At 39.3% G+C, this 27,935-nt stretch overlaps 2 protein-coding genes and 1 long non-coding RNA gene across 3 annotated transcripts; 2 read left to right on the top strand and 1 right to left on the bottom strand.

Annotated features, from left to right (window-relative positions):
- Window positions 1-55: 55 nt before the first annotated feature.
- On the bottom strand, window positions 56-9,164 carry LOC134863226 (uncharacterized). The gene is made up of 3 exons (XR_010165637.1): window positions 9,073-9,164; window positions 8,152-8,253; window positions 56-411 (listed from the first exon to the last, which is right to left on the bottom strand). It is a non-coding gene; the product is annotated as an uncharacterized LOC134863226 (long non-coding RNA).
- On the top strand, window positions 3,851-6,880 carry fibinb (fin bud initiation factor b). The gene has a single exon (XM_063882121.1). The coding sequence runs from the start codon at window positions 4,237-4,239 to the stop codon at window positions 4,852-4,854; it is 618 nt and encodes a 205-aa protein (XP_063738191.1). The 5' UTR covers window positions 3,851-4,236; the 3' UTR covers window positions 4,855-6,880.
- bbox1 (butyrobetaine (gamma), 2-oxoglutarate dioxygenase (gamma-butyrobetaine hydroxylase) 1) lies at window positions 8,270-27,920 on the top strand. Its single transcript, XM_063881614.1, is given in 10 exon segments — window positions 8,270-8,288; window positions 9,252-9,319; window positions 11,017-11,477; window positions 12,712-12,826; window positions 22,689-22,887; window positions 23,723-23,828; window positions 23,957-23,992; window positions 23,994-24,154; window positions 25,148-25,314; window positions 26,322-27,920. Coding segments are annotated over 8 exon segments (1,350 nt in total). The 5' UTR covers window positions 8,270-8,288; window positions 9,252-9,319; window positions 11,017-11,072; the 3' UTR covers window positions 26,483-27,920.
- The last annotated feature ends 15 nt before the right edge of the window (window positions 27,921-27,935 follow it).

Raw genomic sequence — 27,935 nt, 5'->3', positions numbered from 1 at the left:
TTTTGTACCCAGAAAATGATTGAAAGTCGACTTTTCAGATACAAAGTTTGAGGCTCTGCAGACAAGGCCATGCATCTTCAGCTTTGGCTGTCTCCCTGCTGTACTATCTAAATCCTGCCTGGCCCACAATCTGTCTTTGAATACAATACATTTGCTGACTAGCAGAAACAACTGATAATGAAAGTGGATAAGAAAGAATTTTAGAATTCTCTTTGTTTTACATTTAACTGTCAGAGAGTATGCAGCAGCACAAACAAACTCCACAACGTCCAAATGATGTATGATGTCCCTTCCACTGTGCTGCACTCACTGGATATGCACTGGGTCCTCTCTTTTTCTTTGTTGGCTTGAAGCAGAGTGCCAGAGAGTTTTGGGAGAGCATTACAAAGTGTGGGTATAATTTGAAGCCAACTGTGACAAAAGAGCACAAAAAGAGCAAAGAATGAAGTGCAACCAAAAACATGTTCATAGGATATTTAGAATTATGATTAATTGAGTGAAACTAAGTGAGAACTTTGAGAAGACTTTTCACGGTATGTAAACTGCTCTGAGCCATAAAGTAATGTCTCCATATAAATTAAACATTAAACAAATGTGTGTGTATTTTCTCAATCTCATTTTCATTTTCTTAATTGCAATACTTTTATTCTACACATCAGATGAAATGATCTCAAACATAATTACTATCATTTCTGAAAAGAAAATCTTAAATAATTAAATGTTTATGCATGGTAAACAATGAATCCTTATTACTGGCAATACCAATAGTAGTAGTAGTAGTAGTAGTAGTAGTAGTAGTAGTAGTAGTAGTTGTAGTAGTAGTAGTAGTTGTAGTAGTAGTAGTAGTAGTAGTAGTATTAGTAGTAGTAGTTGTAGTAGTAGTTGTAGTAGTAGTAGTAGTAGTAGTAGTAGTAGTAGTAGTAGTAGTAGTAGTACTTATATGTGTGTCTTTGCTCTGACACAACACTCACATATGTTTATTGTACAAAGGTGTGACAGTGACTTTAAAGATAAACATCTTAGCTGCACAGTCCCTGTAATCAGGCGCTCGGTATATACCTGCCCACAAACACTAAGCCTTTGCCAGATTGTTCAATGTAGCGTCATGTCATTATGTTTCAGCCATCTGCTGTCCTCCCTGCTTTTTGCAAGTTTTGATCTCTGCCTGTATAATCTGCCTGTCTGCTCTGATTTAGACGTGTTTGCTCTTTCTGACAGCCAACTTCTGTTCTGAACATAGACCAAGGAAGCTCCACTTTTATTTCCTCCGCTCTTCTTCTGCATTTCTGCTTGTTTACACACAACAATAGGTGAAGCCATTGATGACCATGCTCTCTTAAATACATATGAAAAAGGTTACTAAAACTATAACAGAGTTTAGTGCAGAGGTCTGTCTCAAACAAGCAAATCAAACCCTTTTCTGCAATTAAAGGAAACCCTTTTTGAGAATTTTCTGAATCACTTTGAGTCGGTCTCGGTTTGAGTATAGCCGAGGTTTGCCAAACTTGGATTAAATCCCAATTTGGTCAATTTAGTTCAAAGTTGGAAGCTCTCAATCACAAATTAGGTTGTAAAATGTGTATTATTCAATTCAAATGTCAGCCAATATCTAGTCTGACGGAATCAAAACAGATAATTTGGTGGAGATCTGCAAGAAAACCAAAATTGTGTTTTAGCAAAAATTGGGGAGGTCCCTAACAACCCCATTCTGGGCTTTTATTCATTACACTATCCTATATAAGTAGGTGGAGTTCTCCTTTCTAAATGATTTATTGTAAACATGCCACAAAAGACTTCAAATCAAAACAGAGAGCCACACCCGAGAACCATGACATGACTTCATTTTCCATTTTCTTTTTTTGTCTGACACCACATTGAAATTCCTTCTGCAGAATAATGTCACAGGACAGGCACCGTTGTGCTTCACCAGGCTGCCACGCTGGTCTCTCACAGTATATCCACCTCTTTTGAGGAGTTGGCACTGCAGATTTATAATAGAAGTGCAATTGCACACATGCTGATATTACTGTGGGAGTACTTGTAATTGTATACTACCAAAATATGGGAGCAACATTGACACTCAAACAAGGACTCAGCAACAGCCTTTCAGTTGCTGTTATTATTGAATTTACATTCAGGCATACTGAGCAGTAAGGGATTCCTCCACATCCCTATATTAGATTAATGCACATTACAGACCCTGGTTTATCTAACACTTTTGTAACGTTTATCAATGTCTTTAAGTACTGTAGGTTTGCACATAGGGGATATAAACCAATATTGAGTTTACTACTTTAAACTCTGCCATGCCCAAGCTTTACTGTATGCAGGTCTCAACCGTGCTGATCACTCTCTAGTGGAAAAATGAGAGCAGGACGCCTCAGAGGTAGGTGATGGTGTAATGTCTGCTGCTTCCACTGGAAATATTATGCACACATTGAGTGGAATTGTGGGTTCAGCAAATTAGATCACTCTCAACATGTAAGTTCTTGAGATAAAAGGTCATATTTATTTTTCCCTTAGGGTATGTCTGGAACTGGAAAATAAATGATCATTTCAAGTGTATGGTATTTCTTGGATCAACGTATTAAAATGTGTCTTCCACCCTGCACACTGCTTCAATAATAAAAATATTGTATGTGTTTCTTATATTTCCCAAGAAGTACATTTATAATAAGATTATTGAAAATAATCTAGGAAATGAAAAGAAATGCAAAACAAAGTTTGACACATAAACAGGTGACCATCCAAGTATTTCTATGTCCTTTCAACTAAACTGGACTTGTAATTGGATGCCAGCAGGGAAATAAAGAACAGGTGGTCACTTTGTTTAAAGAAAGCTCAGTGAACAGTTTTTATGTCTCCTGACTTTAGCTTGTGCTGCCAACAACATAGAAAGTTGCTTTACAACATTATGTCTGGCGTTACTCTTACACTTATAGTATGTTATAGTTTTACAAATATTATAATAGTAGTAGCCAAATGTTAATCTGAGAAATGTGTCAAGTGTCACTTTTGTACTAGACTATATCATAGGCAGTGAAAAAACAAGTATTAAAATCCTTTACTTAAGTAAAAATGGCAATACGATACTGTGGAAACAAGAGTAGGAATAAACGCAATGTTGTGTTCCGTAGAGCAGCCCACTGACAATTAAATGTAGAGGAGTAAAACGTACAATAACTGACTTTTGTCATTCTTTTATCTTTGTACCACTACTAAGGCATCTATGGTCATGTGACAATGTTCTTTTTCTGTATTTTTAAACACTGACAACATCATGTTGAGTTGTTTCTTTAAAGCCACCAAAAATGTGGAGCAAACCAGATGCAAATTGTTTTACAGGCAAAATAATAGCGTATTGCTTTTTGTTTTGCATTAATGTTGTTTTCATGTTTTAAAATTAATTGTCTGTCCTTTTCATCTTTTACGTTTGGATACAAGCTGTTAATTGTACAACGGTTTGTCCAACTCATATTTGTGGAGGATCAGAATTACAAAAAAAAAATTTTTTTAAATGTTATTTGATTAAATAATGTAGCAATTGATCCAAATCTACAGCAGCCTACAGCACTTCATGTCTACCAGTCTATCTAAAAGTAATGGATTATGATTCCAGGACAATTGGTTGGAATTAGTTTAACATTTTCTAAAAATCCTACTCTTTAAGTAACCTTTCTTGCTACCATGCCAACTTGCCCTGGTATTTTGAATCAATTAACACTGGTTTCAGTGAGGCTTTGCAGCGTGGCTGCTGCTGGCAGCCTGCTCCAGACTCAATGCAGCCTTTTAAAGTGACAGAGAGCCTGTAATTTGAGAGGAGCAGAGGGGTATTATTAGCCAAAACCCAAGCGCGGCACTTGAGACATCCAGATGTTGCGTTTGAGGCACCCAGTGAAGTCGGGAGCAGGCTACAACTGTTTCCCTGCTGAAACAAACTTTCATACATTGCTTTTCCTGCTCATTACGAAAGATGGAAGCTGGTAGGCCCGAGTAAAAGCAGGGAAGTGAGGCTTTTTACACGTTTTCACGCCACTGGACAAAGGGGATATTGAGGAGGACGTGAAAACTACAACAAAGCCGCAACTTAACTGCGCAGTTTGGAGGTTTAAACCTGATTGAAATGTTTGCGTTTCTACGCCGGGCTGGAGTTAAATAGTCCTGTAAACTGACACTGCCCCTGAAATAACGTTTAATATTTCCTATTTGTAAACGTGTTTAAGACAAGTGGGCATCATGGCTTTACTTCACTTGCTCCTGTGTGTCGGGACGTTTTCAATGTGTAGAGCCTTTTTCACCGGACCGCTACAGCCGGAGATGTCTAACGGGACTTTTCATCACTATTTCGTGCCGGACGGAGACTACGAGGACAATGACGACCCAGAGAAATGCCAAATGCTTTTCAAGATGACCGACGAGCGAAAGTGCAGTCTCGGAGAGGACCAGGACTCTGTCATACGGGATGATTTCACCATCATCAAGAGGCAGATTGAGGACTCGGCCCGGGTGCTGGAGGGGATCGGGAAAAGCATCTCGTACGACCTGGACGGAGAGGACAGCTACGGGAAGTACCTGCGGAGGGAGACTGCTCAGATAAGCGAGGCATTCACCAACTCGGAGAAATCTCTGCTTGAGCTGGAGGTGAAATTCAAGCAGAGCCAAGAGAGTGAGTTAAAGGAAGAGCACAGGCTCAATGACGACTTTCTGAACATGGTAGTTCACACACGGGACGTCCTGAAGGGCACGCTGGACATTTCTCAGGGACTGAAGGACAAGCACGAGCTCCTGTCTCTGATCATCCGCAGCCACGGCACGAGGCTGAGCAGACTGAAGAACGAATATATGAAGTTCTGAGGGAAAGTAGTTCCTATACATCTCATTACAGTACTATTATATGACCATGAGACTGGGTGAAAAAATGAGCATCATATCAGGGATAAAACAAAGCTTTAACGGCCTGTTCACCTAATTAACAAAAACAAAACTAATATTCTCATCTAATTCTAGAGTAGCGGTTCCATAGTTGGCTTTCCTTAAATGTGTTTAAAGATGGGTCTACATGTCAAAGGTCACAATATCATAATAAGGAAATAAGAAAAACAAATGATGTTATATTTAAAATATTCCTCCTTTTTTGCTGAAAAATATCCGAATCAAGCTGTCTGATCGCTTTTAACAATCAAGTTGAAGGCAAGGTGTTCACTGTTCACATCTCTTACCTGTGATGAGAGGTTGCAGACACACTGCTTCTCTTTAAAGGTTCTGAAACCGAAATATAGTAGGCTATATGTAACCATGCAGATAGTTTTGGTTTAAATTGTCCAGGTGATATTTGTCTCCAAAACTGGATTACCAAACAAAGCATACTGCGCCATAACCCATAACCTGGAAAAGGCCCCCGTCATATTCACTGCTTGTCAATTGTGTTTCTTGGTCATTTGTTTTTCTGTTGTATTATAAGTATGTTCCAAATGTATGATACTAAAGAACAATATAAACCATGATCAATCCTACAATATTACCTAAACTCATGGACCTGTTTTGTTAAGGCAGCATGTGTCTGAATCTGTTAAGTATCCGTTCATTTTTTTGAGTTTATACTGTGCTCGTGTGGTGCATATTCCTAAATGAAGTTGTGCTTCAAATAATAAATATGTAACATTGTGGGAGAAACAGTATTCCAATCCATTCCTTGCAGAAAATCTGGGATAGGCTTACATATATATATTTTTTTTAAAACGGGCATCTGAAACCAAAAACTGTATCTCATGTGAAAAATTAATTTATATATGAGTTTATATAAAGGGAATAAGGAGTGGGCTATATTGATAAGTTCTTCTATAGCAGTACAATGCATTTTATACAACAATATTGTGATAAATGTTCTAGAAAAAGCCAAGTTAAAAAGTATACATGGATTTAATGACCAGATATTAATGACTGGTTTTGCGTTCTCTACAAACTTAATTCCTGACGAATCAAAGTTCAGCATTTAGATGCAACAGGTCAGTGATTTTTAATCGACCCCAAACTAATACAGTGCTACAAAGGCATAAAAAGTATATTTTGATATAATAAATATCCTCTAACTGTGTAAATTGCCATACTGCTCACTCCAATAGTGACTATCAAAAAAGGTCAAGAACTATCAACTTTCAAAACAGTATCAGGAAGAGTTTTCCAAGACTCATTCAGTGACCAAAGAAAAACTTGAGTGAGGGGTGGATTTTTGAGAGATCCATTTGAGGATTAAGTCAAATAAATGTTGGACATGATGGACAGCTCATTTGTAAGTATCCACATTTAAAAAATATTCACTAAAGATATATTGGTTTTGGATAACACATGGACAGAGCTGTAAAGCGAAGCGGGGGAGGGCATGATGTAGTAGGCTGTTTGAATGCTCCTAACTTGAACAGTCATTATTGTCCTCTTCTTCTACGCTCCAGATTATGAATATTGAATAATGTTTACATATGGAAACCTAACTTTTGCTTTTTAGGCTAGCAAACTTTGCACAATTCTTTAACTGTTCCGATGCTTAAGGTTGTGACATGGTTTAAAATGCATTTACTGTACTGTTCTGCGAAGGCTGTATAATCCTGGAAAATGTACAGTGTGATATTGGAAGTACAGTAAGTATATACTGTGAGTGCTAACTTTTTGTTGCGAAACAACTTAATGTGTATTCATTTTTTTATACAAAGTTACAAATTGAGCTGCATATATCTATATATTTTAAGATATGTAGTGAGAGCTTATACATGACGGAAAAAGACTGCAGGCAGCACTTGTGGAATTCAATGGTAAAAACAATCATTGTGACATTATTTTGAATGGATTGTGTTGTGTATTCATAAATAAAAAGTTGGTGTTAAAAGTCTTGTTGCGAGAGGATGTTTTTAAAGGAGAGTCACTTTTTTGAGCATTATAGGTCTCTTCTCTTATGAGAAGTTGGATTAAAACATTTCTTATGTAACTAAGAGTCCATAAGGATATCCCTATTGTATACCCCTTCAATGTGGCAGTAACTCCTTAATCACTAGGACTGCATACTGCATTGCCACGTGCTCCGTAATTACAAAGCTCCCCTCCGTTTTTGCTTTACAAGTTGTGGTCTGCTGTAAATTACACACACAGCCCTCCTATGAGTTCTTTGAAGAAAGGAAGAAGCTGGACGTTGGTATTTATGAGGAAAAGAGATGCAAGGAAGTTGTGTTGACGGTATTTGGATTGGTACGGTGGACATCAACAAGCTCTTTTCTTTCCTGTATTTGTCCCCATGTCTCTGCTGAGAACAACATACTAATGTGATACTTCAGACTGTTGAGTTAATGAAAAAGGTTGAGTTAAGTTTGAGTTAAAATATTATGAGTATCCTCAACTTTATAATATACGGGAAAAGTGCCAACTAGGTGTAAACGATGTAACAAAGCAAAGTACAGTATGACAGTTTCACTTGTAGTTAGAAGCTGTCAATAGATACTTTGAGCCTAGTGATAACAGTCATGATGAGGCAACATAAAGGATATGTAAACCTTTCACCTACATTGTATGTTTCCTTGGGAGGGGAAAGAAGTTTGTATTAGATTACTGGCATCATCTATTCTAGAAGATCAGATTTGTGAAAAATGATAATAAACAGTCAAGCTATAATGACAGTTCTGCTTTAGCATTCATCCCAAACTATCAAAAACTTTGTTCAATATGGATTTCAGATTGCATTGAACTTTTTGATATCAATCCCAGTGTTTAATCTTTTAAACTAAATGCACTTAATCTGTGGATCATTACATTATATGATTTGTATGCTGACATTTACCAAAATATTGCATACCTCCCGAGAAAGGTTTAAAAGGTACAACCAGTACATTGTTCAATATCTTACCATTTCTGTTCAAAAATCTCTTTATATTTTTAGGACATTTTTATTTTGTATGACATTTCTAAGGGATTTTAAAATATATTCCTATTATAATGCTCTGTAGAGGTGTACTATACACCAGTGCAGTCCACTTAAGTTAGCGGTATGGTTCAATGGATCAATTCAAAGTCTGTTACACAATACAGTAGTGTCATTGTTGATGTTGTTAATTAACACGTATGCACAATGTCAGTTGCAAAGGTGACTGAGTTATAAAAATCACTTACCCTTTGAAACTCAGGTCTGCCATGTTATAAATTGGGTGCACTTGTGAATTAGATAGAAGAAGGTTGTGCTCCTCCATTGGTTACTGGTCATCTTCCTGGAACCTGCCAAAGACATCAAAAGTATTTAACTGAAAGAGGTATGACTGAACACACAACAATCTCTAAGGAAGTTAAAAGTGTATTTTAACCATGGGTTCGTCCGTAACTTTTGCTCAGACTTAAAAATGTCAACAGCTATTGAAGAAACTGCCACGAAAGGTTGTACTTAAATTTGTGCTCGACAATTAACTGTGCTGACTTTTGATGACTTTTGATCTTACGTCACAGTCATTGTGTTGGTTCAGATTTAAATATCCAGGTATGAGATGTTGAAGTGTTGTGTCAAACAAGCTTTACTGTGATATGATATTATATATTTTGCTACATATAATAATACTTGCATAGTAATACAGAAATACCTGAAAAACTTCAGCCAAAGTGTTTGTTCAATGTAATTCTTTCCAAATGTAATGAGTGTTGTGTCTATCAATGTACAGTATTCACAAGCAGAAACCAGTGATGATAGAAAATGTAAGTCCTTAAAACAACAAACTCCAATATAAGTAAAAGTCCTTCATTGAAATTAGAAAATTATAGAGGTACATATTAGCAGGGAAAAATTGCTTTAAATATAAAAGTACTCAGCATGCAGACATTCTCTTTTCACTGTGTTTTTGGGATACATTTCTCTGCTTTTATCACCAACAAATACTGATATGTTGAGACAAACCCAGTCAAATACTGGGTAGGCATAAAGTAAACATACTTATCATGTGTTTTTATATGGACAAAGTAGCTAGTACTTAAGTTCAAAACAGGAGTTAGTGTAGCCTACTTTGACCCAATTGCCAATAGCAACAACATGTTCTCGTGATATATTACCTATCTGAAAAGCGAGTTAGTTTTTCCCCTTTTGTTTATTTAAACACAACAGTGCTCGCCTGGGACTCCATTATCAATGAGGAGTGTTGCAGAGATGATTATGTCACCGTGTACAGTGCAGCCTCCCGGTCAACCTTTCACCCACTTCCCCCCCCCCTCTCTCTCTCTCGCACTGACAGCCGGCCGGCTTTGTGTTGAAGGAGGAGAATCTCGTGGGGAAGAGGAACCCGTCGTCAAAATATTACAGGTACATAAGGTTTGTTAGTTACAACCACTCGTTTTTACTTTTCGTAGCACTTTAATACATAAATGTTAAAGCTAACCGGTAAAGTACCCGGCTGTGGGAGAATATGTGTGTTAGCTTTAATACTATCTACGTATACAGGAAGTGCCAGGGGGTGCTTTCACTAAACCGAGAGGCTACACGTAAATTTCACGTCGCGTGGCTTTGGTTAACACAGTCTTTCTGTATTTTTTAAAGCTGTGTTGTGTGTGCTACTCAAACTCAAATGCACTCGCTGGTGGTGATGTCACAGTTTAAATAACTTCACCGGAATTAAGCAGTTTTAAAGAGATACGTCACAGGAAGTTGCTTTATTTACCCTGAATGTATGCAAACAAAAAGTTGAGCATGGAAACATCCCCACTGTTACGTCTGGGGCACAATAAAATGATAAAACACAAATGCACGACTCGACACAAAAAGAGTTTCCAAATAATGTTTTTTACTAGAGGTAATATTCCATAGTCACAAAAGTCTAAGCATATCGCCTAGCGTGGTGATAACTCAAGACAAACACAGCTTGAATACACAAGGTGAACACAGGTGTAAACAATAAGGGCGGGGCAGTTAATCAGGTTAAGGGGAGGGACAACCAAGGAGGGGAAATCAAGCTACCTGAAATGAGAAAGGATGTTAGTGATAAAATAAAACCGGAAATGACACACAGGAAATGGCAGACAACAAAAATGATTATTGGACACAGACTAGACAATACATATACATAAACTAAGGTCAAAAAACCATAACCATAATTCAGCATATTTGCCGAGACACAACACCCACTTACACAAAGAGCAAGATGTATTGGATTTAAAAGGCTAAACAAAAGCTTATTCCTCTAAAGACTATATACTGTTACACTTACAGGAGAATAACAAGAGCTGCAATCTCTGGGAGTTTCTGAGAAAATAATATTGGACAGCTTCAGGTTCTCATTCTTTGGGTTTTTGACAATTGGTTAGCCAAACCAGACATTTGATTTCATCATTTTGAACACAAAGACCGTTTTTCAGTTTCTTGATAAAAATTTAAAAAAATCAATGTGTAGATCACAAACTATCGTTAAACTAAGAACTTGTTGTCAATTGATGAACATTACTGTTAGCCCTACTTTTGGTTTACATAATATGGAATGCTACTAAAGAGTCTGGCACATGGAAATGGCTCACAAAACTGTACACAGGTGCAGGATTATGGATTACAGCACACTTTGTATTATGTTTCTTAAAATAGTGCTTCTGTTTTGCACTATGAAGCACTATGACACTGTTACATACTGGTTTTTATCAACACACTGAGTCAGCAGACAAGGCTTAGAAAGAACTGTGGTTGGCACAGCAACCATGCACAATAACCAAAGCCCCTGAAACAAGTTCACATATTGAACTGTATCCTAGGATTTTGGAATTGTTAAAAAAAACCTTGTAATACCATGATTATGCCTTTTAAAGGGGTCTTTGATAATATTACTTTATACTCAAATATAAATGTTGTTAATGCTTTTTCAATGTGTATTATTTTATTTGGGTAATATTTTCATTTGATTATTTAAGACATTCAGAGAAAACACAAAAAGTATTTTTAGCTTTAGTATGAGACTCTCAATGTTTGTTCCTTGATACACAGTCATTTATTACTTCCCTTTCTATTTACCTTCATAGAGGTGGTGGCCCTTGCCGAGCTGTGGACATAGTTGCCTGAAGGAAACCATTCAGAAATGTGGATGAGTCCATTAGCACATGTGGCCCGACAAGCCCTGCAGAGAGGAACCTCTGCCATGGCCTGCCAGGCTCTGAGGGCTTATAGTAGACCAAGACGGCCTGCAGGTCCACTGACCTCTTGTCTGAATTCAATGCAGCTTCGTGGGCAGCATACTCTCGGGTCTGCCGCCCTTCCTCTGGCTCGCCACTCAGTGAGACAAGTCCGGGCTCTGGATGAGGAGAGGCTAATGGAGGTGGAGTGGGAGGACGGAGGCCACAGTGTGTACCCGTTCACCTGGCTGAGAGACAACTGCCAGTGTCCACTGTGCACCCTGGAATCTGCGCAGGCCCGCAAACTGTTGATGGCTGATCTAGATATCCACACTGGAGTCGATGTTGTGGAGGTCACTAATGACAACCAGGTAAGCTGCTGCCAAAGTTGAATGTTTGAATTATTACCTATACTGGCTCTACACACTTAAAGAGCCTACATCCTGGTATAACATATGTAACACTTTCTTACAGTACCATTCAAATGGATAGGAAAAATTGACATTTTGCTTGCTTGAACATTAAATCATTTGGTCAAAGAATGAAATAAAAACAGTTCTCCAAACATTGAGCATGAAAGCTCATGGAATTCCCCTAAACACATTTTATTTTAGACTGCGACTGAAATAAGGTTGGACTTATCAGATTTAATTACATGACATTAGAGTTGAAACAGTCCGATTTGTTGATCAGTCAATGGACAGCATATTGCCAATCTTGATTTTTTATGTCATTTTTCAAGCAAAATGCTGATCATTTGATTGTTGCAACTTCTCAAATGTGAGACACTGCAGCTTTTTACACTGGGATTTAAAGGCATTTTGATATAATGTCATATAATATTTCCATTATACTATTCTTATTACTATTTTTTTTGCAGTGATAGCATCATGAAACCTGTTTGAAACATTTATGCTTTTATTGACTGTTTGAGGGCAACTGTGTGGGGATAAATTGAAGTTCTGTGAGGTTAGGTGGTGTTATTTTGGCAGTAGCACATGTTGAGTCTGACCTTTAAGTCCTTCAAAGGAGCCACCTTTGTGAGTTGTGTCCTTCAGAGGGCCCCTGAAGTGGGACACAGCTATAAACAGATTGCTTTGACGTGATGGAGCTGCCAAGCTACCGTGTGTCATTTGCTTCTTTTGATAAGGATTTAAAGCAATACCTTTTCTTGTATCGTCTCCACCATCAATCATTTACTGGATACTCTATTAAAGTAAATGTATGAGTCCAAGCTTGCTTGTGGCTTAAGAAAAGATGTGATGGCTGTATTGGCCAGAAGAAAGTATTACGCAGGTATAAAAAACGAATAGGTTAGCATAGGAGATCCTATGTTGACAAAATATATATGCCTATATTGACCAAAAGAGAAGATTTGACCTCAAAAACTAACTTTCAAGGATCAGACCCAGTAATACCAGTAATATTTTGACAACATTGTTTCTTTTAATAAAAAGGGTGTTAATTACTCTTTACTTTAGACAGAGACGGTGCACTTTCAGGTGATGTCTTTTGAAAACAAACTTATTAAAAAGTGGAAACATGGAAAAAGGCCTTCAAAATGTTTTTCCACTTGGGATGAAAAAGCTTGTTGTGTCTCTACAGGTGTCCATTGTGTGGCCCGACCAGCACAGCAGTGTGTTTGACGCAGAGTGGCTGAAGAAACGCTGTTTCTCTGCTGCTGCCAGAAAAGCAATGCAGGAAGAGCTTTTCCTCAATGGTGAGTCAAACTTTTATATTTTGTATTTGCATTTTAAACTAAAAGTCTGTATTTTATAATTCAATGTAATATATTTGTTTTGATAACCACATCAAAATCAGAATCAGAATCAAGTTTTTTGCCAGGTACGTTTACACATTTTTATTTGGTGTCTGGATACATCTTCCATATAGGTATAGCTTAGCTGCTTTTAATGCCCAAGAGGTATTTGTCATACATAATTATACTCAGTTTCCACATCATTAGTTACACCTCGCCTACAATAATGCAGTCTGAAACAACTGTCCTGCAAAAAATCCTAAAGAACTTTGAGTGTTTTTCTAATGTTTTTCCAGGGCTCTTCATGCAGATCAGTTTACAATGTGCTCATCTCTTTTAGACTGTAATAATCAAGTGAAAGCACACAGTAAGTGGAGTTGTAGTGGTGAGAGAAAAAAAGGTAAAAGCCTGTGCTGATTGGACTGCACTCTTTGGAACTAATGATTACTTTTTAATGGAGTACCTTGTTGTTGGTCAAGAGAAGATTTTTATAGGAAACCATAAATCACAGTGCAGCTGTCTGAGAATTAACTGGATGAACAAACACTGTCATAAATTACTGCATCTTCAAAGCGATATCTGAGAAAAGCAATTTGTCTGCTTGGGGAGCAGTTACCTGCCTGTACATAAAAACAAATAAGCAGGGCCGATGGAGAGCGTCACTTCCATTACTGTGACAACACACAATAACAAATATGATACTTGGATATACACCTTTGTGGTTCACAATAAACTCCCAAGTATATCCTTATATCGCTTGCCAATTTTGCCCACAGATCTGTTTTAAATTTAGGAAACCCATTTATATAGCAAACATCTGACAGATATATAGCTTTTATTTGGAAGATAGGGATGAACTATCACTTTTGACTTTTTTATGATTCAAGTACTTGACACAGTTACAAATTCCCTTATTTATTGCCAAGTTAAAACAGATATTATTCATAATATTTGTCCAATGTAAGCACATTAGAAAGCTTTTACTCTCGACCCGCCTCAGAGTTTTTGACAGTGTCCATCGTCACTTCTGTTTATTTTTCTATGTTGGTTTAACAAAAACTGCATTATTGAAATAGATTTAGCTGACCAGAGCTCACTTGCTCTTACTTAACAGCTTCATTATTGTTTAAATTAGGAGTATGTTGTTGGAAAAGTACAATTAATAAAATTGTTGAAATATTTTATCAGCGTAACTTTTATTATGAAAATGAGTTCCTGGATAACGAGCGGCCTCAGATTTGAACTCTTCTTTCCACTCATTTCCTTCTCTCAGTAACATGACAGCGTTGTTAAGGAAGGGCGTTTCACTAAGTTCTGGAAAGAGAACTCATTCTACAGTACACTTACAATGGCCCGGTATGTTTTCCTGTCTGCTAGACAGCGGAGGAGAGACTTCAGCTGTGAAACAAGGTAGCGGCGTTTCAGTGGAGCGGGGGATGGACTACAGTCAGTTTGTGTACACACATGTGGTCCTGAAGGACCCGCAGGGCTGAGCGGTTCGTGCTCTCTTCCACACTGATTATGGTTACGTGTGTGTATTGCAAAACTCCTCCATTCATGTTGAAGTGTAAACAGATCCCCCGCACAACAATTTACAGTCACATAGTCATTACGTCGAGTAGATCATTTTCCTCAGCTCGGAGCCTGGAAGACAGCACTCAGATCAAATAGAAAACTAAACAAGAAGGACGTACGCATGCACACTCTCTCTGGGATTAATTATTTCCTCCTGAGTGCCAGCCTGAAATTCCCTCCACCAAAAAGGTCTACTTTCTCAAAAGATGGATGATGAACAGTGCTCACCTCCGGAGATTTTCTCCTAACTCACCATGACGCTGACTCACTGAAGCGCAGTCCACAGTTTGAATTTCTGTTTCCTTTTTCATGCAGTGCAACTCAATTTTACAGGCCCGAGTTTGCCTGTTAAAGACTTCTCAACAGAGAAAGTTAAGCACACACAGGACACTGTGAGGTCAATGTGAAAATTGGAGCTCGGGGATATTATTCAGCTTGTACTTTACCTCTTAAGTAATGTTTTTTTCTTCTGCTTTTAGCGTTTCTATGGAGTCAGTTGTGTGACTCAAACCGCAGTATGTAGTTCAGCAGCAGCTATTATCAGAGGGAGACATGGACAAAGTACTAGTCAAGGTCCTTTATTGCATTGTAATGGTTACTTTTAAATTGCTATTGTACAGTCCCAAATATAAAAATAATAATAATACAATAAAAAGAAGTTTCCAGGCAAAGGTCCAGGGCAACTTCAGGATGCAGTTCTAGTGAGTGAGTTCCTGGTTTCCATTATTAGTACAAAATGTTTTAAATGACTTTCCACGCACCATGAGTCACTTCCTCAGTTTGACCTTTGTTATCAAATGTCTCCTGCGGTGTATTGGATGCACATGTGTTTTGTCAGCATCTCTGGTTTATTGTCCTTGCATATCAACTCCAGACAAAACAGTGTGAAGCAGAGGACTCTCTGAAAGGCTGATGTCTGTATAAATTGGAGTCTCATTCAGAACCCCCTTCTGCCCCTCACCATATGGGAAACTGATTGAGAGTGAGGGTCGAGAAAATATCTGCATGTTCTTACCAAACACAAGCTGCCGTTGTCAGTATTTCCGTCCTTTGGAACGAACAAATCCCTGAGCCTGTAGGTATGTGTTACCAGGAATTTAACCTCAAACTGCCTGGTATCCAACACTGGGGAGGTCTTACTGACATGTTCGTACTTTATCTCAGATGTCCTAATATGCAGTTTTTATGCTGCTAAATATTTGATGCTCTCTGTTGCTTATGATCAACTTTTTACCACTTTTATTTGACATTATTGTGACACGTTTGGTAGCTTTGTCCTATCTTTCACAACAAAGCTCGGCCTTCAATGAGGAATCTTGATTTTCAAAATTAAAGAGCGCCTGCCTCTTTATCTAGAGCCGATATCAGGTCAGAATAACATTTCTTTTAATACTTTGGTTTATCTAGAAGTATTGTACGATGACACGTCGACTCCTGGGCTCATTTATTTCTACTTCCTTGAACACCTTCCAAACGGACCACTCAGCGTTTGGCACTTCAGTCAAACATTCAATTAGCCAACGGATATGTGACAACATGCTGTCGGATAAATATGTTTTTTATCAGACAGCTTCATCATGTGTTCAGGACCTTTGGAATTCACACAATGCGTTTTCCTGCTGGTATTTGCCATTTGAACCCGTCCCGTCACCTGGAGTAGAGTGATGATGTTGGATCGCTCTCGGGAACACCAAGAGCTTATTTCACTCACAGCCTTATCTGCAATGAGTCTTCCTTTCACCGATAAATCTGTCAGTGATTTACTAAATACCTGCCAGATGCTTTTAATATTTGAACCGTGTCATCCGCTCAGGCCTCCCATTTGGCACTTGTCATGTTTATTTAGTCGGAGTGGAAATCTCCACCAATTTCATGTCACTGGTATTTAAAGGAGGGATGTGAAACAGGTTAAATGAATTTTACAAAAAGTCAAACACAGTCTTTACTAAAACATTTACCCACCAGTGTGTTAAAGGAGCCTGTCAACAACATTTATTTTATTGACCAAACTGTTTAAATTGTTGTCCCTCAACAAAGGCCTGTCATTCCTGATAGAGGTTGAGTCATTTTCTGTGATCACTCAGTGACTGCAGCAAGTCGTACTGATGGAAGTAAGTACCGCTGCCAGCATTTCTTTCTGCAGTTGGATGTCATTTTCCACAGCATGGAAGGGTGTTAGGTTGACCGTGTGGGATTGAGACAGAAAAGCGCTTAAAGGTTTAATAATTTTAGGATTTTTCAGAGTAACATTTTGTTCCTGTGTTACCTGATCTGTTAAAACATTTAACCACAGTGAGAGTCTGAGTGGATTTCTGTTTTTCCAATTTAGCAAAATAGTTTTCTTGGCAATAGAATATTTCTTTTGAAAGATGCCTGACATTTCCTTTTTGAGTGCTGGACGAATGCATTTTGTGCATTAGCCTAAAACGCTTATCCTTCAAACCCTTAAGCCTAAATCATTTTTTTCCACATCCAAATAGCCATTATGCGAATGTAATCTGCCAATGTTCGCCAAGATCTCAGCTTAACTCTTTGTGGAAATCTGAGTGCAGATGAAAATGTTTTGGCCACAAGCAGTTTGTGTGTGCTGGCACGTCTTCATCAAACACCCAGCGTCATGTAAACAGAGCAGTTTGCACATCCCTATAGCTGCCTCACATATGTCTTGGAGTTTATTCACCTGTTAATGGGGGTATTTTTTTACCTGACTTCAAGAGTTGTTTAGAGTTGTTGTGTATTTTAATGCATTGTAATGCCAAAAGTCAAATTCACTTTTTATCCTAAATCTTTATTTCTACATATTAAGTTCTGCTTTTTTCAAAATGGTCTCTTACGTTGTTTGCCCGCTTACTTGTATTTGTCAGGAATTGGCAGAACACCTACATCTGCTCCTTCCTTTAAGATAAAACCACTATAAAGATAACGTTGGAGCGACCGGTCCTCTTTGTAGTTTCCTAAGTGGCTTGTTACACTGTGGACTCTTTCATGGCTCTCTTTTCCTGTTTGGAAAACCTACAGTGTACGTCATAGTTTGCCGTTTGAATTGGACAGTTATCGTAAACTCCATGACTAATTAGCTTTTCTAAACAGACTTGGTTGAATTTGGTCTTTTCTCGATTAAGTCCACTGACCGCTTCTGTAACTCAGCCAAGTAGCAGCTGATTTGTCAATTCCCTGTCTGACTGGTGTTTCCTCTTTGCCATCTGGTCTGAGTTTAGCCTTATATGTCATCACTCGTCAGTTGACACAAAAGACTCCTGGAAACAGCTGCGGAGGTCCATCTATGGAAAAACAGTTTTTTTTCTGACCTCACTCTTCACTCACCATTTACAGCTCCAGCCGAACGTCTCTGCGAACACGTGCTTACAAACACGTGTACATGTGGTGTGTTATTAATCTGTTAGGAATTTAAGGAATGTTATCCCTGATCTTTGTTTCCATTTGTCATTAGCTTTCATTATGAAGTGTGTTGTAATGGATTCAGAATTTGTCAAAAAATAATGGTGGTCAGCCAAAGCTAAGACTTATCAGATGTTTCATTCAAGAGAAATTAGGCCTCCTTTCATCACTTTTTTTCCATCCCCTCGCAGTTTATTTTTTACAGTGTATTCCTGTAAGAGCAGCTATATTTGAGTGAAATCCTTTCTCTTTGTCATCTCTTTTGACATTTGTACATCCGACAGCAATGAAAAGCTTGTTGAGATAATAATGATTGGATATTTGTTCATTTCTCCTGCATGCCAGACCTCCTGCATGGCGCTTTGAATAATACTGAAAGCATTGAGTAGAAGTTGGCGAAAGGGAATACATTTGGCAAACTTCTGCAAGGCTTGGTAGATTTTTGGGAAGCTGAACTTGCTGATGGAGAAAGGGTTGTGCTTGGATTAGTGTGTGTGTGTGTGTGTGTGTGTGTGTGTGTGTGTGTGTGTGTGTGTGTGTGTGTGTGTGTGTGTGTGTGTGTGTGTGTGTGTGTGTGTGTGTGTGTGTGTGTGTGTGTGTGTGTGTGTGTGTGGAGGAAACACTGCTCACTCTGTCTCCTGCAGGCTGGGAGAGCAGAGGTTGGCTGCTCTGTCTTACAGGTACCATTTCATAGATAAAGGTGTGTTTGTTGGATTAGAGGAGGCTGGAGTGAGTTTCTTGCATTACGTCAGTGTGAAAACACCAACACACATGCTAATGATTACTACAAACATACATTCTTTTTAACTGTATGGACTCATGGGTCTGGTTGAAAAAGGATTCATTTTAAAACATCTCACAATTCAAAGACTTGAAAAGAGAGCTTGAAAGTAAAGTACTTTCTTTAGTTACTTCAAAACAATGTCAAGCCTCCCAGGAAAAAAGTTTCAAAATAAGTGTTTGTGTGGGATGCAGATTTAGGCTGTTATAGTAAAAAATGAAATGTAACACTTCCTAATATAGATATAAATAACAACAAGTTCCCAAACATAATGCTGCTTTCTCTTTCAAACGTGTTATTTGTTTGATCTAACACTGCCAGTTTAATCCAGTTGTGTAACAAACTAATGATTGCACAACATGGTCGCAGTATGCTAATGTGATGGGGGCTTTGTCTAAGAACACTAATCCTTTATCATTAAGCACGTTTAGCACCTGCAGCTGTTAACAAGCTGAATTGGCAGTGAACAACCTGGTTTAAATCATCTGTATTCACTTAAAGTAAACATGAATTAACTAAGATGAAAACAGCATTACTGATTTATTACTGGATGTGATTAATAAGAATCTATCAGAAGATGCTTTATTCAGTGGTCAGGGAACAATCAGAACTAAATAAGGTTAGGTTTCAGTTAAAATCAATGTGTTGAAAAATATCTCTTAAGAAAAACTGTATTTAAAATGATTGATTGTGTAAAATGCAGCATCATTCTATTTTGTAATACATTTAATAGTTATAAATGCATATAGATGCATTCACGTGTAAGTAGCATTTGAACTGATGATCCAGGCGCTAATTAATATATAATTGTACTTAACTGAAGTTAATGAACATGTTTATTTTGTTGTAAGAATGGAATATTTGGGGCTCAAATAACAGCTCAAGGCAATCTTTCTTTATTTGTATTTAAGTACAGTCTTTGAAATCTGTTTTACGTACAGCTTGAATCTAATATGTAAAGCTTATTCTTCCCCAAAAAGAAAGTGGAGGTTCTGCCAGTCTGGCTCAGAGCCCAGCAGTGTGCACACCACAGACGGTCCATTGAAGTGAGCTGATCCCAGTACTGTGATAAAACTTAACCAAGTCAAAACAAAGGCTCTCTGGATAACTGCAGTGATTGGAACAGAGCTTTGAAGGCGCACCCAGCTGCAGAGCAGAGTGCTGCTGCCCTCAGAGCTTAAACAGAGCACAGTGAGGCGAGAGCCAAACTGCCCTGAGCTGCCTGACAGCCGCAGGAGCCGCCGCTTCGGGTTTCCTCGTCTGGAAAAGCCACTGTAGCAGACCACGGCCGAGGGGGAACAGGAGAGGGGATTATGCACATAAACTATCTTGTCAGGCTGTCAGAGGTGTCCCTTCAACCACACACCAGTACAGTCTGTCCTGTGAACACTGCAGTATTATTGTATAAATGAGCAAATCAACTAACAATAACAACCATAATACAAGATGGAAATACTTTATTGACACAACTGTTGCTTATTTAAACATCAACTAGTTACAGAGCCACTTTATTCTATGCAACGTCTATTTGGCTTCTAAATACTGAGCTGAGCAGGCAGTGTACAGGGATTTGTATAGAGCTTGTTGCTAAAAGCATATTTTTCCTCTAGTTGGAAAACAATAAATGTCCCAAATACTTGAGAAACTTTTATACATTTAATACAGCTCTAAATTTGACCAGTTTTGTATCTGCAGGATTATGGGGTGACAAGGCCCTTATTTGTTATTTAATCTGCTGCCACTGTTGAGCCTAAAAAAGATATTCCTTGTGATCCTTCATTTCTGAGATTTGTGATCAACCTTTCTAGTAAAAATACAAGCACATCTGAGGAGCAGATTACACGATTAGAAGCACATTTTCATAAATAGTTTCATCTTTTGTTCCACCAGTCTGCCAAAGTGTGAACTCTCTCGACAGCAGCAAGCATGTTTAAGAAGCGATTCGAGCTGTACTGCTGCACAGCTGGTGTATAGGCGCTGCAGCATCTCTGTCACGGTGACACCCTGAACAGCGGAGCAGAAAGACACCCGTGTCTGTACAACACATCCAGGTCCAGTTTAACAAGAGTAATTGTAACATTCGGGTCTGACCTTTGACCCAGTTTCTGCTTCTCTGCCTTTGTTTCTCTCCACCCTCTTGACAGGCTTTAACAAGCGGGGGTTCCTGACCCTTTGAACTGTGCGGCCAGAAGCTGATCATTTGTGACAACAGCCTGGGGGGAGGTCTGCAGTCATGATGATCACTGAGTCGTTGAGTGATGTTGCACCTTTTAAGGAAAAACAAGGCATTGAAATTCCTCAGCACTAGTCTGTGTGTCGAGACTGTAACTCTTTATGACCATCAGAGCAAACAGTCCCATTGTCTTTAACGTCTTAGACAGTAAATGATGTGCAGCGGCCTCGCCTCGCTGGGTGTCCGTCTCCTGCTGGCTCTAACCTCCTAATGTGTGTGATGCAGCCACTCGAAGAGTTGTGTTGAAGTTGATGGGAGTTGAAAAGAGACATGACGAGGAGACGCAAACATCAGACAGGTACACAGCTCCTCAGCTGATCCCTCCTCCTCCTGCTGAAAATGTACTTAGCAGCTGTTTCTGTGGAAGTCACTGGAGAGAGGCTGCATGGAAAAAGGAGTGGAGCCAGCTGGGTGGAAAGCAGTGGGAGGATTTTTTCCACTTCTGTCTTTCTGATGGAGACACACTGAATCTTCTATGAAAAAGCTATCCATTTTGATGTGTGCAGACAATTGCATGCAATGGCAAGCTGTGACTTTTTCAAATGAGAGACACAGGAGACTAAAAATGGGTTAATAATTAATTGTTTCCTTTGTGTGACAAAACACACACAATCTGTCTCACTGCTAGAGACTTCTCATCCATTTTTCAGACATGTTGCTAAAAGACTTCAACTCCACATTCATTTATCGTGTGTTTGATAGAATGGGTGTTCATTCTTGACTTGCTTCGCTTTGCCTGAAGCACACCTGACTGAACTAAGCGCACATACTTAGTCTTTCTTTCCGTCATGTAGGAGCAAGAACATGTCGTAAGGGAGTGATGGAAAGTATTAGTGAATGAGCGTGTTGCACAACTGGGTAATACCAGTCATTATATTCAGTTGAACCAAATGATGAGCTCTAATAATGTGCAGTAAGTGACTTTACTGAAAACCTTAAGTATCTTTATGAATCAAACTTCGGCAAAGTGACTATAAATCATGCCTCTCAAAAAAAAAGCCAATATCCTCTGCTAAATAAACAGGTTGTTTTATTCATATGACATTGAGCGACTTACAATAACTGCAAAAACCATAGAGAATCAAACTCCGAACAACAAGGAAAGTGCAGACATATATTCACTTCCAGCAAGTCCTACCGCTGTAAGTGCTGGCAAATTTATTGCAAGGCCTAAATGAACTCAAATACTGCTTCTTTTTTTCAGGAATAACTTAATTGCCAAGATAAAATGGAAACCGATGTGTTTAGTTTGCGACGGAAGATATGCAGAGTTTCTGCTGTCCTGATTGGGGGGCTCGTTCCACCATTTAGGAGTAGCAAGCCGATTGGCTGACTCCGAGCGAAGTGCATGTGCAGGAGTGTATGGTTTAACCAAGACCTGGATGTAGGGTGGGGCTGATCCCTTCGCAGTTCGGGGGCCAGCACTAGTGTCTTGAAACAGATTCTTGCATCCACTGGCAGCCAGGGAAGGGAGCGAAGAAGAGGTGAATGTTGGGAGAACTTGGGAAGGTTGAAGACCAGTCTGAGTAAAATCTGGATTAGGAAAAATAAATAGAGGTCTCTACTAAAGTTTAAAACAGGTACATGCAGAAGAGCAACAATAATGTGACGTCTGATGAAGTTGTTATGATAAGCAGCAGTTCTGTTCTTGCAGCATTTGTTTGTTTGCTGGACAGAGCGGCTACAGGACAGACTGTTTGGAAAGCAAAGCCCTATGTTGCAGACACATGGCTTATTCCTTGTCAGACAAACACAAAACAAGGAAGCGTGTGTATTTATGTAAATATCCTCTAAGATGAAGTGACATTTCCTCCACATCCTCTTTCTTTCTTCAGAGCGTTATTACTGGGACTCCAAATTGAGCATTCCCACCGCCGACTACCAGGAAGTGCTCCACGACGATAAGGCGGCGCTGGCCTGGCTGTTGGCGCTCCGCCGAGTTGGCATCGTTTACTTGAAGGGGGCTCCGGTTGAGCAGGGCCAAGTGGCCCGCCTCGCCGAGAGGATCGGTTATCTCAGGCTGACGTTCTACGGGTAAGACTCTGTGACGTTCTCTAGACATCTTCAGCCAAGCCACTGTTTTAGAATCTGACTCCGCATACAGCTGAACTGCTGATTTTTCCACTAATCATATTTTAGCTGGAGTAAAAATGAAAAGCTAAATCTCTTTCATCCCCTTTCCCTTTCCAGGGTAAAAAGCGGCTAGATATTTTGTCCAAAGAAGTTCCTAGATTCTCACTTTTCGATATTAATGTTTGGGGAAATGTGTCCGCCAGTCAACAATCTGTAGCCTTGATTCATTCTGTTTCCATGGAGAAGCTTAGAAAGTGTCTGTGTGCCCTGTCATCACACCAGAGTTCATCACTTTGACTTATAGCAGCGCTGATTTGTTCAGGACAGAGAAGGGGAAAACAACCTCAGAGCGGTCCAGCATTTTTAAGCCAGAGGAATTACCTGGTGCACTCAGTCAGAACGGAGGTTTGGAGCAAAAAGCTTTCCCCGTGCCAGCGGATGAGCTCATAGCGCTGGAAGTAAAGACACTGCAGTCTGAGGCTGAAGGCCTGCCATCAGAGAAATAGAGCGCTTTTACGAGTCGGGCATCCAAACGAGGCATGCAAACAGAACATGGAAGATAACTTCACCTCATTAGTGTTAGACTCCGGCTGCATCCCAATGAAGTGTCTTCTTTGGAGACTTCAGTGGAAGCATTCCTGTGAAGCTGCCCTGCTCCCCCCTCAGGGACCGCTGCAAAGTTCATGTCATCCTTTCCCTTTTCTCCACACAGTCTAATTGTGGCTGCTTATCTTCAGAAGCCAAAGTTAAATAAATGAATGTGGCTTTTATTAATGGCTGTTATCTTTGTCTCCAGGCACACATGGCAGGTCCAGGACAAACACATGGCTAACAATGTAGCTTACACTTCAGGAAGACTCAGTCTCCATTCAGACTACCCAGCTTTACACTTCGCACCTGGAGTGAGTAAAACATGAGTTATTAGAGGAGTAACTGCACCGAGCAGATACGCTTTCATTCCGTGCTGCTGGCATCCTGCCTTTGTGTCGTTAAAGAGCATTTGTGCTGCATGTGTTCTGTGACGCTGTAGGTGCAGTTTCTGCACTGCATCAACCAGGCGGAGGAGGGGGGGGGAGAGCGAGGTGGTAGACGGCTTCCACATGGCCGAGCAGCTGAAGAGAGAGGACCCCGAGGCCTTCAGGACACTCAGCTCACTCCAAGTGGACTTCACTGACACGGGCATGGACTACTGCGACTTCATGCTGCAGTCCAAGAAGAGCATCATAGAGTGAGTGAGGCTGTCGATCACCTGGTGTTGTTGTTTATTTCCCCCCCGCAAACACACTTACTGTCTCTGTATGAAGCGACAATTTGGACATTGCAAACATTTAGATAACCTGCAAACATTTCTTGGAGTTTGGGTTTGTGTGTATGATTTGAAAAGGTATACTGCCCTCTGCTGGTCAGAATTATGAAACCCTGTTTATTGTTCACACACATGCACACAGCAGAGCACACAGTGAAATGCGTCTCTGCCTTTAACACATCCTAGTTCTAGGAACAGTGGGCAGCTATTGTGCAGCGCCCGGGGAATGAGGATGTTTCTGAAATGGCCTTCAAAGCCATGTGGAACAGAAACGAGTTGGAGCTGGCATATATATTTGTTGTGTTGGAATGAGACAAAAAAACAATTTGGGAAACAGATTCACATGTCCAAATACTTTAGTTGAACATTTGGCAAATAATCAGTGTCCTGTCTGGATAAACAGCAAACACTTTTGCATGTCAAGTTATCCAGATTCCCCAAAGACTTCTTGAAACTGTTTATTCCAATCAACTGTGAAATATCTCACAATATTTCATCTGCAAATCAATAAGTCGATCAAAATAACCACAATTTCAAACTGTCTGAGCTTCTCAGCTATTTATATTTAATCATCTTCTGTGATATCAAACTGAATATCTTGGGTTTTATACAATTGGTCACCCTTAACAAAACAGTAAAAGAGATTATGTGAGCTTTGGTACCATTTTATATTAGTTTCTTAAATTTAAAGCACCAAATCCAGTTTAAACCCAGTTGGTCAATAGTTTAAAAATCATTAGTTGCAGCACCAATAGTATTTATGGAGGTTTGCTTGATGTTTGACTTGAGTAACTAAAAATAGTTGCCAAAAGTATTTAGTTAAGAGTCTGATTCAATAATCGTCTTACAGTTTCTGCTCTCAAACTTATCCATCATGTTAGTTTGACCCTGTCCTCCCTGCTCCTGTCCGAACAGCGTTAGTGCCAAGGGTCGAGTTGAGAGGATAAACTTCAACAACGCCACCAGAGACTCGGTGCTGGACCTTCCCGTGCACCAGGTGCAGCCATTCTACCGAGCGCTCCGGGCCTACGTGGACATCATGAACCGGCCGGAGAACGTGGTCACCTACAGGATGATGCCAGGTCAGTCAGATTCTCTACCTACGCTTATACTGTTCAGTGAATGCTTCTGTAATTATCACAGTGACAGGCTTGTGCCCAACATGTTGATCCAGTGGAGGAAAAAATAAAGGATAAGAGAAACCTTCTTTTATGACATGCTTTACTATGACTCTTTATCACTGAACTATGATTATTTAATGACTTTTTATGACATACTATACTAAGACCTTTTTTTATGACATACTATACTAAGACCTTTTTTTATGACATACTATACTAAGACCTTTTTTTATGACATACTATACTAAGACCTTTTTTTATGACATACTATACTTTGACTTCTTTATGATTCAAGAGTTAAAGGCTTTATTGTGATATTCTAGCTACAGTGTACAAAGGGCAACGAAATCTGAAGTCCCAGGCTCCTCCAACATTGCAACAAAGTTATATAAGACATAGAACAATAAAACAAATTCAAATTCAAATAGTGCAAGAAGAATACAGATGAAGTAAACGACATACCTGTCAGAATAATAATGAACTGCTATAAGATAAATAATGCAGGGAATGTTGGAAGTGACCAAGTTATACTATACAATTTCTGTTTTACAACGTACTTTATGATGACTCTTTAGGACCTTTGTATGATATACTATACTATGTTTGTTTTTATCATGTACTATAAACGACTTTTGATGCCAAAAATATAATTAAACATTGTGTTCACGTGATTTTGACTGTAGATGCAAACATATGCATGTCAGGCTGACTTTGACTCAGAGATTTTTGGGACCTGAGCGGCTCTTGTTGTGTGGTAAAGCCACTGTTAACTCACACAGTCAACTAATTGGAAGATCAATCTTCACACGTCCTTGGACACGATATAGTGCTGAGGCCTAAATAACCCCCAGAGGCTCTACAAGTAATGTGTGAGTGTGAATGTTGAAATGTAGTGTAAAGCGCCTCCAGTGGTCTAAAGACTGTAATGCAGTTTATTTAACTGGAGTTTTGGTGTCGTTGTATTTCAGGTGACATGGTGACCTTCGATAACTGGCGTCTGCTGCACGGGCGGAAACCCTACGTCAGTAAGCCCGACAGGCTGCGGCACCTTGAGGGCGCCTATCTGGACTGGGATGAAGTTATGTCTCGCCTCCGGATACTCCGCAGCTCTGTCCACAGGAACATTTGAGCTCCAAAAAAACAGTGCATAACATTAAAATGGTAGCTTTACAGCTCTAGCAGAGAAGCTGAACGATGTTGGGCTTCTTTAAGCTGCGTGTTAGGCTAAAACTCAAAGTGCAAAGAGGTTTCTCACAGCTGGTGAGACACATCTTTGACGCTGAAGTAGTCAAGCATCTCATTTTATATGAAGTTTAAAGGAAGACAGCAACTTTTTTAAAATTTAGTGCAACAATTCAATGCAAAGATTATGACAATCACCTTGCTTTCATGTTTTCAAGGTGAGCTGTGATTAAGTCATAGTGACAAACACGTTTATAAGCTTCAATTCCTAATTCTATGGTAAGACAACCTGTATTACGCACTGTAACTAGATAGTTACTACAGTAAACACTGTTGAGATTTTACTTTTAAAAGTGGTGAACCAGGAAGGGATCTTTTTCTTTCCTTCTTACCTTCTGCTGCAGTGTCTTGCGACCCGTTGAATCGTGTGCCTTCACAAAGGAGCTGGTGTCCTTGACTCTCCCTCCATTCTGTAGAGCTGCAGTCTGAATTTAAAGTTGCCTTAAAGCTGCAGCACTGCAAGTGGCATTTGTAAATATAATAAGGTCAGTTCAACCTGATCATAGAGATGGATACTTTCTACTTAACCAAACCGGCACCTGCCAACCGTGCGTTATTGTTTCATCCTCCAGGAAACAGCCTGTGTCCAATCAAATCCCAGCATTTCCAGATGAGACTCGTTTTAGACAGAAAGATTGTTTTTAATCTTTTTTAAATAAAATAAAATAAACCACATAAAACATTGGATCTTCATTAAGCTGAATAAACAAACGGTTCATCTTCGCTGATGAAAAGGCGATGATGGGTTTATAGATCTCCCTCCTGCTTAATCGTGAATATGAACAGAGGTGCATAAATAGGTGTAAATATTACATTGAGAAAACTCAACAGCAATATATTTATCCAGATAATATGCCATCTCATCTCATAGTGGTACCGCTTTTTAATCAAATAAATAGTTCCTTTGAAAACTATTGACAGGGCTCTCAGAGGTTTTTTCTACTAAGTATGTTTAATGTTTCGAGCAGCATTTCTTAAAATGTTTTTCATCCAGTTTCAGAAAAAGACATCCTGAGATCCTAAACGATCTATGGCTACCATAGTGATGCAACACTGTTTTGTAATACAACTAAACTTTCAAATACCTACAAACTGTTTTTATTATGCGAGTAAACACCACAATGCTTTCTCTGGCGTCATCCAAAGCTTCCAATCTTCTCCTGCAGCTAAAAAACGTCTTAGCTCCTAATTGTAACAGATGTGATGTAACCTCAAGATAATAAAGACGATCCTGTGAAGTCTGATCAGGCATTTTTATGGTAGATGGTTCTGTCGATGCTTTGATCCTCTTTTTGCACTCTTGAATAAAGAATCTTCAGTCTTAATGCCCTTTCCACCTC

This window comes from Eleginops maclovinus, chromosome 4 (assembly GCF_036324505.1).
Source record: "Eleginops maclovinus isolate JMC-PN-2008 ecotype Puerto Natales chromosome 4, JC_Emac_rtc_rv5, whole genome shotgun sequence".
NCBI lineage: Eukaryota > Metazoa > Chordata > Actinopteri > Perciformes > Eleginopidae > Eleginops > Eleginops maclovinus.
The sequence above is the reverse complement of the archived record's forward strand: the minus strand, read 5'-3'. Positions and strand labels throughout refer to the sequence as shown.